This window comes from Fukomys damarensis, unplaced genomic scaffold (genome assembly GCF_012274545.1).
Source record: "Fukomys damarensis isolate Sample0158 unplaced genomic scaffold, DMR_v1.0_HiC HiC_scaffold_3, whole genome shotgun sequence".
NCBI lineage: Eukaryota > Metazoa > Chordata > Mammalia > Rodentia > Bathyergidae > Fukomys > Fukomys damarensis.
Genome location: NW_022900915.1, coordinates 42,086,404 through 42,098,019, shown reverse-complemented (window position 1 = coordinate 42,098,019; position 11,616 = coordinate 42,086,404). Strand labels below are relative to the sequence as shown.

The following is an 11,616-nucleotide window of genomic DNA, read 5'->3' as shown; positions in this document are numbered from 1 at the left end:
AAAAAAAAAAAAAAAAAAGAACGGTTTCCTGAACTTATACAAGGCAGCTACAGAAAAGGCATCAGTGGCTGGTCACTGCTGAAGCCCTAAGCAAGTACAGGTGCTGTCATTTGGCTTTTGATTGCCTGGGAAGAGGCAGTGGTTTTCAAAGACATTTCTTTGGATGAAACAACGATGGGAGACATAGAGCTGTCTCACAACATCCAGCACAATGTCCTAAACTACCAGATTAAGAAAGCAAACTTGTTTCATATACTGGACATACAGAAGGACTGTGGGTCCCACATTTCTTTCATTTGAGGCTGAGGCAGGAGGATCTCAAGTTCTAGCCCAGTCCAGGTAATTTAGTGATTTTGCCAGACCTTGTCTCAATATGCAACATAAAAAAATGGGCTAGAGATGTTCAAGCCCACTACTGGACTTATATAAAAGTATATGTCAAAGCACCTTCCCCATCATTAACATAAGGCAATTAATTTGGAATGAGTGTATTGTTTATAATATGCTTTGAAACAACTTATGTTTCAGCATGTGGAAAGCACAAGTTCATCCCACCGAGCCAGTAACTGAAGGGCTTGTCCCACACAATCTGAGACTGCAGACCTGGACAAGATACACAACAGCACAAGTGGCACACAGGAGACATTTCCTTCTGTAAATTGTCCTGGGAGACACTGCAAAGGGAAATTTCCAGTCTGAACCAGGTCTCGTGTGTCAAACGTCTTTGGAAGCCATGGTTGTCCTCAGTGTGGTGCAGCTGGCACCGGCCCTGAGGCAGAGCTCCTAGGCTTCCCAATCCCATTCCGCCTGTGCAGGTTCTTGCCAGGGATGTGTAGGAAGGAGCACAGCCAGAGGAGAAGGGAGGACTCCCAGGCAGCACATCCACTGGAGGGTCTCTTGGCAGCTACAACTCAAGTGACAGAAAATCTCTATGAACCTAAATCTAAAGAGGGAAGAAACTGTAAGTTGTGATCAGAATGCAGAGTGAATGTTTACAATGTTTAAAATTTACAGCAAAACATGCCCTGGCATTCACTCCTCTCGTAATACTCTCCCTCGCTTAGAGATTTGCGCGCGCTCATCCCATGGTTCTTACCACTTCCTGCAGCAGCTCTGGAAGTCCTTCTTCATCAGTGTCTTCACTTGCACTTTCCTGGCGGCCAAGGAGTTCTGAATCAACTAAAAATATTTCGCTATCATGGTCATTTTGACTGTGGGGAGGAGCAGAAGGTGCACAGGGCCCGAGCCAGGGAACGAGGCTCGTGAGCATTTTCTGAGCCTGCCTTTCTGTTGGGTGGCACTCAGCAGAACACTCGCTGTAGTTTTGGTTATACCTTGTGAAGACACTCATGAAAGGGGACTTCCAGAGCTGCTTCAGAAAGTGCCAAGAAGAACGGGATGAGGTGTTCAAAGCACAAAGCAAGGGAGAGTATTCGGGGATTGATGGCAATGTGTCTTTTCCTGTAATACATTTTAAAAGTTTAAACATTCACCATGTACGTCTGCAACATCTTCTGTTTGGGTTGGCTTCCCTTTCCCTAATGTCTCAAGGTGGTGGCACTGGAAAATGCAGGATATTTTAATTTATAATAATTTCAGAGCCCTGGAAAAGCTGGTAGGTTGAAATTCACTATAGTGTACTGTGGCAGACTCTCACGGGCATTAAGAAAATAATTGCTTTAGGAATTTTTCCTTGGTTGCCTATTGCATGTTACTGACATACAATTGGTGTAGTTTTAAATCCAGTGTAATGTATTTTATTTTAGTTGCTTTCCAAGTTAACATAACTTCATACAATCAGTTCCTAAAGCCAAAGAGAAATTTTATGTTAAAATGGGACTCACTGATTGTACTAAAAAGATTTACTTAACAAATTTTAATCAGTGTTTGATGATGCTGGAAAGACCACACGCCAGGTAAATCAAGCTCAGCTTCGGTGTCTGAATAGCCCAAGCTGTAAAGTTTCACTACATTCTATACACATAGCAAGTGCAGTTCAACATTCATGTGTTTCCCAAGTGAGGATGATGCTGGAACTGTATGTTAGTAATTTATTTGCGTATTTCCCTCTCAGCTAGTTAAGATTTCAACACTCAACTGCAGAATACTTCTTGGCTTTATGGGAAAACTTACAATTCCTATAGCTGAATTTTAGATCAATTGTGGCTTTCATGCAGTATTGCAAACATCAGAAAAGTTAAACTTATGGGCAGGAAATAAGGGTCTATGATTGTATCTAATTCACTTATCCTTTGGGTTTTTATGTCAAAAATAACGAAAAGCTCTTCTCTTTTCTATGAAGTGCTGGTATGCATCACTACAAAGGAGAAGAATGAGAATGATACATCCCGTGGAAAACAGTAATATAAAATATCTGAAGGGATTAGTATATTTTTGAGGAAATATTTTTAAGATTAATAATTGTGCATCCCAAATTATCCTATTTGTTGATAAACAATAATTTGTTACATATATAAATAATTTTAGTATCCTGGTATACATATAAGTATGCATAACCCCATAAGATAATGCCACAAAGTAAATACTTCAGTAATAAGGCAAAGACCATGTAGTAGAAATAATTTTTCTTTCCTTAGTGTCTCTTCTAGTATCTACTAGAACTATGAACATATCTGAATATTTTTGTCATTTCTAAGACTTTATCTTTATGTATCTGGCCTCATTTTCACCAGATTGAGAGAACAAATATAATTTTAATATTTTTAAATATATTTATTGATTGCTGCAATGAATTTTGTAAAGCTACTTATTGAATTTCTAGTAACATTATCTATGTTATATTAATATAATACTTATTTCTTGTTGGTTGTTTTTCTAATAATGTAATTAATTGGTAATAATTAGAAAGCTTTACTTTAGCCAAGATTCTGGGCTATATAAGGATTTTGTATTTTAAAATGAAATTACAAAACATTATAATGATAGCCACACAATAAAATAAAATCCATAAGGATAAGAGCTTAGCCAATAACCTAAGGACAATTTCCACATAGTCTGGGCTAGCCCAGACTAATTGAGGTTTGGGGATTATGTACATAAGAGCTGGAAAGCTATGGTCAACCACATAAGCAAAAGAGATGCTTTATGATTATCAGTTATTACCTATCACTGTTCCTTGGATAACAGAAACTGGTTGTTAATATTTGGTGACTGTCTTCTCTAAGCCAGTTTCCTTCCACCCCAAATAATCCTAAAGTTCATAGATACTAGAGTCAGTAAAGAAGAACTGAAAAACTTACTTGATATGCTACCAGGAGTCAAGGATTACCCAGGGGAAGGCCGGTGAAGTCCCCGGAATGCATTTATAACATGCTACGATTCACAAGATATATGACACTCACAAGTCTGTGATAGACTTGTACAGGCTTCAGAAAGTTGGCTCTCTAGTGATATGCTAGTGGAGCAAACTGTGTTTTGTTTTGAAAGCCACAAATCTGTACTAGAAGATGAAATGGGCTTCTAGTAAATACACACACACCTACAGCTTTATGAAAGGAAAGTACTATGCCCATGCAGCCAAAATTCATTGTTCAATGTAAAATATTCCTGGATTCTGTGAAGTGTCAGGTGACTTGAGATACACAGGAAAAGCAACAGTGACATTTCTCCACAGAAGGGAGGCCGACTTGGAAAGGACACTTTTCCTTGTAGAGATTTGCACACAAGTTGGTGTTAGAAACTATCAAATATATTACATATATTCAAGACACAGAACTCTCCCGTTTCCAAAATGCCTCGATCATTTTGTATACAGTGTCCTAAAGGCCCTGGGCCATTAAACAAGTACTTCTTCACTTAGTGAGTTTATTTAAGTAAAGAGGTTAGTTTTTTGTTAAATTGAGTTTTTGCAGTAATTTTATAGAATATAATTCCAAGCAATTCAGTATAGATGTTCTTTACAAAACTTGCCATTATTTTGAAGCTGAGATCATTTTAGAAGCATAATAAAAAAGAACCCATTATGAATTTCTCAATAATTGTATGTTGGGATTTAAATTCTGTACCATGTAAGGGAATTTCTGAAAATTATTATTTCAGTTCCACTGCACGTTTTCCCTGGTTGGGAACATATTCAGCTGTGTGCATAAGCATTGTGTGTACATTTCAAATATGAAAGCTGAAATCACAGGCAGACTGCAAAGTACAAAATAATGGAAAAATACCTTAGGCCTAGACTTCTGGTTTTTCACTCTATTAATTACTATGGTAACCACTGCACATTACCTTTCATGAAACAAAAGGAGCCATGAGAAATTACCATTTTTCAGTTTAAGCTGCTGAACAGATACCTACCTTGCAAGTCTAGTGAGACCACAGCAGTGTCATCTTCCAAGCCTTCAATCACCTCACACTTGTACCTCCCATAATCCTCCAGGGTGAGGTCCATGATGACCAGAGAGGCATCATTGTCACTGCCTCCCTTCAGGAACACTCTCCCCTGGTAGCCTCCATAGGTTTTCTTATGGTAGCCCATGGAAACAAAAACATCCACTTCCTTGAGGTAATCTGAAGTTAGCTTGGTCCACTTAATTCGGATCTTGTGGAGTCCCGAGCCAAATGCTGCGGGGTTTCGATAAAATTTGCATGGCAGTGTGACATTGCTGCCCCTGTGGGAGAAGACTTTGGCTTGTTCTGCTTGCACGAGTAGATGGGGGCCATTTTCTACTGTAATTGAAAAGGAAGAAAAAGAAAAGAACCATTCACATACTTTCAGATATCTTTTGGTACAATGAAATACGCAAATACACAGTGTATTTGATAAAAAGAATAGCTTGGGTGATTATCTCTTCTATAGAATCGCTTTGGATCAGATAGAACAGTGCCTCTGACACCTGAAAGGTATCTCTAAGGTAGTTGTGACTGCTCAACCACTAAGAAAAGGAAGGATTTGCTTTACGCTCATGAAGAAATCCTGGATTCAAGACCGACAGCCATCTGAAGTTCATTGATTTCATAATACATTCCATTCATTTTTTTCTGGCACCATTTTTCTTCATTTAAGTACCAAAAATAAAGATGAAGATGCATATTGGGCAGAATATAAGCCCAAAACTTGCAAAGTAAGCCCAGCTAGGTTTGCCTTTCATTTTTATTTTCCCACAAGGGCTAAACATCAGAAAGATATTTTAAATGAATGCTGCTGACAAGTTCCAGAAGATTCAGAAGCATATTCTTTCAACTTTTAATGTTAGAAATATACCCATAATTCTACTCATTTCCTGATTAGCTAGCTAATGACTTGCTTCCTTACTTCCTTTAAATGTCCTCCAACCCCTGTTTCTGCTGTCTGAAATGTCTTACTGTACAATTCTCTTATCACTTCCACCTTTCCTTTGGTTTTCTGCCTTCCCTGCTGCCCGGCTTTGACTGCCTTCCACAGAACACCCTAGTATTCCAGATCTGCCAAGTCAGCAGCTCAGCTGTTCTGTATTTGTCAGATCTTGGCTTTCTCGGGACTTCCCTGCCTAGTACTTTGTGCTTTTGACCTTGACAAGGTCTGTGGAGGATGTGCTAGTGCTGAAAATGAGAAGCAATGTAATAACTCCCAACTCATGTCCACAGATAGCTCTCCTGCTGGTGTCACTAGTTCTTGGCCATGAGGCATTTGAGATCTACAAACCCCAGGAAGAGCAGCCGCTCACCGTGAGGTGGATGGATCTCAAAACTTACTTAATGGCACATATACATATGATCCAGGATTGCAAATAAAACATGCCTTCCCAAAAAATCCCCAAAACAAGATATAGCATTTCTACTTTAGTGAGCATATTTACAGTTCCATTTATAGAGAGCCCCAAACCTCAGAAAATGAAAAGTCTAACAAAGACATCAATGTTCCCACTTTCCATAAATAATGATGAGAGAATAATGACTTTGTTTAGTATATAGTTATAATGAATCACAAACTCAGTTCACCAAACATTTCATTAATGTACTATTCTTTATCTTCTTATTCAGGATAAGAGAATATGAAGTGGGGAAAGAGAAATCTGTCTCCAACTCCATGCTACGTATTACTTTCCCCTCCAATATCCCCAGTGATTGCACCCAAGTTCTATTTAAGTATCTCTAGTCTTTTTTTGTAGGGGAAAGAAAAGGTGCTAGGGGGTAGATTTTCTCAGTAATTCCTGGTCGGCATAGGGGACATTTCCTAGCATCTAGGTAGAACTCTGTGAGCTGAGCTTCCCATTTCAGGACATGAGTTTAGATGTAGCCCACAGCTCCAAAAAGTCTCATATCCATGAGGCCATAAGTTTAGTAAAAGTCAGAGCTAACGTCCCAGGTCACTGAGATAGATATTATTATGGCAATTGACAATGAGGCGTTTCCTTGGTGTAGACCTTGCTCTAACTTCATCTCTTCCTAGCTCTTTGGCAAGTGGTACAACTGAGCCTTGAGATTTTTCGTGTGTGAATTAGGGACAGTGATGCATCCTGTTATATACAGTGGGCCAAACCCATCTCAGCACACAGAGCAAAGGCTGACCAGAGGTGAGGAAGCCCTAATGCTAACTGCCCCTGAACACAGTCCTTCCTCAGTACCGCCCAAGTATGATGCTGCCCGCTACTGAGTATAACTGCATACATTAATCTCCCATGCTTTCAACTACTGGTACAGTTTTGAATCACATGGGGGTAAAGATAAATAACATACACACACCACCTGTGTTGTACAAGAGAATTAGAAATTTGTGCGGCTTGGTGTAATCATAGGGGTTTCCAGAATGAACACAAGGTTGGACTGTTTTATAAACTAAAGAACTAGCTCAAAGATCGAAAGTCTCATATATGGAGTGAGACTTCTAATTGTTTCCTATGGAGAACTGCACACTGTTTTGAAGTATTTTAGATGTGTAGGCTTCTGATTTGTTTTACTTCTGCTCTGGCATTTTGCATATGGTATAATATTGAACACAGAGCAGATGCAAAAAATCCACTGACTTTATACAAAATTACTTCTTCACAAATATATAAAATGCTGGGGTTCTTACTTCTGTAGGGAGGGCTTCAGGTAATAGAGACCTGTGGCTGAAACCCACAGAACCTCAGGAAGGCACACAACGTATTTGGTGCCTAACAGCCCCTGATGCCCATTGAGATAACTGTCCACCTGGCCTCCAAAGCAATGTTTTTAATTTTCTTGTTTTCCAAACTTCCACACTGCAGACTACAGAGCATGAAGCGCTGCTGGAGAGAGTGGCCTGTTCCAGAACAGAAAGATGAGCAGAACTAGCATGAGGCAGCGGCCCAGGGGTTCTGGGCTCTGCTGCGGGTCCCCGCACACCCTGGCTTCACGCATCTGAGTCGTGAGAGCACTGAGCCTAACGTGTGTGTCCTAGGCTGCCACACAGGCACCGACCCAGAAACGCACTAAGCTGGAGAGGGGAGAGAAGCAGCACAGGCCGCAGGACAGGGAAGCAAGCGAGCTGCCGACGTCCGCGTGCTGCCGAGAGTGTCTTGGGTCTCATCAGCGGATGCAACAGCTGGATCAGTTTGAATTCTTGCTTAAATCCAGACTGTTGGATCAACACAACCATTGCATATGCATTTCAATCTTGATCATCAGGATGAATCTTGCTTATTTTCCTTCTAAAAACATGAAATAATAAATAAAAGTAAGCCTAAACGTGTACATCTTTCCTTTTCCTTTCATTGAAGACAGTGGTACACAGACACTTCCGCTGAAGACCGTGGCGGCACACTTAAAGGAACGAAAATATTCAAGATACACAGTTAACCGGGGAAATCAAGTATAGCTAGAGAGAGGCTGGATTTTTAAAAAGTAAAATTTATAACTACAGAACTTCCTGTTTATATCCCGAGGGTCACTCTCGGTGGACTGAATGATCTGATGCCCTTCCCAGCCCAGAGAAAACAGCAGGGCCTAGTGAGAAGCAGCCAGAATCACTGAATCAGGGGGCCTTGTTCTGACTTCACACAATTCTGCTGTGGAATCCGTAGGACGGCATTTTCTTAAGCAGATAATGAAAGCCAGGGAGGACCAAACAACTGATATTTGTACCTGCTCTGTACTTTAGATGAAGTCTTAAACAACAGCACAGAAACAATTGCAGACAAATATATCAGAAATACGGTATTGGACCACTGCTTACTGTCCTCAGTTCTATTGAAAGTGGATTCTTTCTCCAGGGTCAGGGCGGGTCACAAACAGAGAAATACAGGTGACAGAAAAAAAGGAGAAGGTGCTATGGATAGATCAAACTTTGCCTTTCTGAGATGAATTATGGATTGAACAAGATAACCAGTCTGACATTGCTTACTTTCCGCTCTGGTGTATAGGTAAAGTAAACCCAAATTTTGAATTTCTTAGAACAATTAAAAAAAAAACTAGAGAACAGTCTTTTTAAAAAGATGTCTAAGCAACATGCTAAATAAGGGCAATAAAATACCTCTTCTAGAAAAACACTCCACCTCCATCCTCCAACATTTAAACTCATTGTCACGGTTAGGTACACTACACATTTATTGTCTTGCCCATGTTTCACTGTGCAGTCCAGTGCTATTAATTCCTTTCACCACTGTGTTGTGCAACTACTGCCCCTACGATTTCCACCATATTTTCATTGCCCCAAATAGAAAGTTAATTTCTCTCTGACCTTCCAGACTCACAGGCTTGTATACACTTCTCAACTCTGTGATGAGTCATTTGAGAAAAAATGCACAAGGCTTAAAAACACTTCCTTTTGTGACATTTGTTTGCCACCTTGGTATGTTTGGATGTGTAAGACAAGCGCTTCGGAAACTGATTTTCCTTAGGGCAGCCGAGACCTGTGGGAGAGTGAGCATCGGGGTGGATCTGAATCCTTGTCGCTGTGCTCACCACGCTCTATTGGCAGCAATCGCTGTCTTGTCTCCATCGTCCCTCCTGCAGCGACACAGAGCCTGGCACACAGCGAGTGCTAATGACTGCAGGGCTGCGCTGGGGTCTGGCAGGAGGCGCGGATTCCTGAGCTTGCTGTAGCTCTACAGTGAAAATGCTTTCTAAAAATAGCTATGTGCATTAAAGAAACAATATTGAAATAGAATCCATAATGTCGCTATTTTGTCTCTTATGGTACCTCACACGGTACACTGAGTAGAATAGGTTATTCAGGAAAGGGAGTCCCTTCGTCATTAACCTTTAACTTTGTAGTTATTGTGATAGTTTTCGGAGACTGGAATGAGGCTCACAGCAGCATGCCCACACCTGAGTGGAGGCACCATCTCTGCTGGCCCACCTTTGATGGGTCCAAGTGGTTGGGGTGGGAAAGCTTCACTGCTGACTGTCTTATCTCTGCTGCCTCCCTGCTGCTCAGCCTCTCCTGTCACTTTGGAGGGCAGTTATTTTTAATTTGTTAAAGATAAAGCTATAATTTGCTTCCCCTGTGAATTCTTGAATGCAGAGGGTTCTGAGTCTCTTCTCTACAAGAGCAGATCTGAAGGGGCAGTAGAGAAATGATCTCATCCTTGATCTGCCCCCTCCCCTACTTGATGATGAGCACTGGAAATCTTAAAGGTGTCCCTGCCCCATCTTTTCTCACATCTGGAGTTCAAACTTTAACCTGCAGATCCATAGTCCACGGACATGTGGATATCCACTCATGGATATGTCCATGGCCTTTTTTTGTAAATTCGTAAGCCTGCAGAAATGACACCTGAAAATATTCACAAGAAACTAACAACCTTGGCACCTCAGGAGGTCAGGGGGACTCTAGATAGAAGAACATGTGGGGATTCTCAAGGTGCACATTTTCATACTTTTAAGGAATTTTCACCCTGTGAATGTATTGCATATGCACAAGCTAAAAATGTATGAAATAAGCTGAAAAGTTCAGGGAATACAATAAACAAACGCAACTATGTCAGCACGCCTACTGAAAGAAACACAAGGAGCGGACAGCCGCAGTTCTGATATATTGTTGTAATTGTCAGATCATATTTTTGCAGAAGATTTACTGCTCCGTTAATGAAAATGGTTTCTTCAAACAAGTATGCCTTTAAAACATGAAAGTTATGTTCCATTTTCCTATTTCTAGATGACATTGTTGCCGAGGATGTAGATTGTTGTCTATTCTGGAATTATAATGGAAAATCCAGTGCTGAAAATAAGACCCTATGAAGATTGCTCCTCGGTGTAACGTGATTGCGCTGTTTTCCATCATTGTGACCCTGTCCTCTGGTCTCACAGACTTAAAGATCATGCTTTTCCCGTCTTCTTCACCATCCCTCCTTTCCCTCCTGCCAGCGGCTACCTCCTCTCTAGCCACTGTGTCATATCTGTGTCTTGCTCTTTCCGTCAGCCCACAGCTACACAACATTGCCTCCAATTGCATTTTCACAGTCTGCCACGGCCTGCGCTCTTCCCGAGGGACCAGCACTAGCTGATGTGATTCCAAGGGGCGCCCTCCAGTCCTGAGCAGAGCCCTCTTCCTCCCTTGCTTCTGGCTGAATTGCTTCCCATGATGGAAACTGTCCAACACCACAACATTCTCATCTTGGGAGATGCAGGTCATAAATGATTACCTAGAGAGCCTGCAGGTTCACTTATGGTAACCTTTTATTTTTTTCAGAACAGGGAATCTTTCCAATTAAAGGGTATCTTAGAAAGGGCTCAGCCGTATAGAGCTGACACAGACAGGTCTCTCTGTTAAATGTACATCTAAGAGGTCCCAAGAGGCTCTGAGGAATCAAATGAATATTGTTTAAAAATCACAGTTTTCAGATGTACATCTGAAGCTGTGTTAATATCCTGAAGTTTTTCCTTTTCAATTCCCTTTTCTTCATCTTTTTATAGCAGGAAGAAGCAAAGTGTGAGAAGGGAGTTTGGTTCTGCTTTGCTGACAGAGTTCTTTGTGGGGTTTTGCCTTTCCACATGAATTAACATTTCCTTTAGCAGTTTCTTAGCAGTTTCTTAGCAGTTAAGGGAGCTAGTTAAGTGCATGGACTCTATCTCGTACACTGGGTCACCCGACCTTTCTGTGCCTCAGTTTCCTGATCAGAGAAATGGAGTTGAGATATCTTCTTTCCGGGGTCCCTGTGATGGTCCAATGAGGAGAGCCCCCACTAAGAACTCAGCATATTTCCTGGCCTGCAGTGTGTGTCCAGTTGTCCTTCACTCTTAGCCATAGTGTTACTGAATGTATTAGGAGGGCCAGGCACACATAGAGCTCCTGCCCTGGACACTGTCTTCTCTGTGTTAAGACCCAGATCCTAGAAAGTACTGGCTCCTAGAAATCGGCAGCTCATCATCTCTTGGTGCTCCTTAATGGGGCAGGTATAACTATTCCCTTCAAGACACCCAATGCCATAGATGCCTTAAAAGGCCTATCTCTAGCATTAGCCCTGTCTCTACCTCCCAATTGCTGTCTGCTCCCCTTTAATTTTGTTGAGGGTTTCAGGCATTCATTATTTGGGTAGAATATATATATTTTTGCTGCCACCCCCACCTAATTCATTTTCTTATTCCTGTTAAAAATCAACATATTAGTTCTTGGGAAAAGCCCAAGACCAAACTTTCTTTTCACAGTGACTTGTTTCTCCTGGACCATGGTAACCTAAAGCAAGTAGAATAAATGTGGGCCATTTTATCAATTAC

General features: G+C 41.1%; 1 protein-coding gene across 5 annotated transcripts in view; it reads right to left on the bottom strand.

Moving 5' to 3' along the window:
- Nucleotides 1-11,616, bottom strand: part of Hapln1 (hyaluronan and proteoglycan link protein 1) — a 62,542-nt gene that overhangs the window by 4,644 nt on the left and 46,282 nt on the right. For 4 of the 5 annotated variants that reach the window (XM_010637148.2, XM_010637149.2, XM_010637147.2 and 1 more), the window contains exon 3: nucleotides 4,315-4,686. In XM_010637148.2, coding sequence (XP_010635450.1) covers nucleotides 4,315-4,686 — 372 coding nt within the window. The remainder of the gene's footprint in view (nucleotides 1-4,314; nucleotides 4,687-11,616) is intronic. The other variant, XM_010637151.2, reaches the window with a different exon arrangement.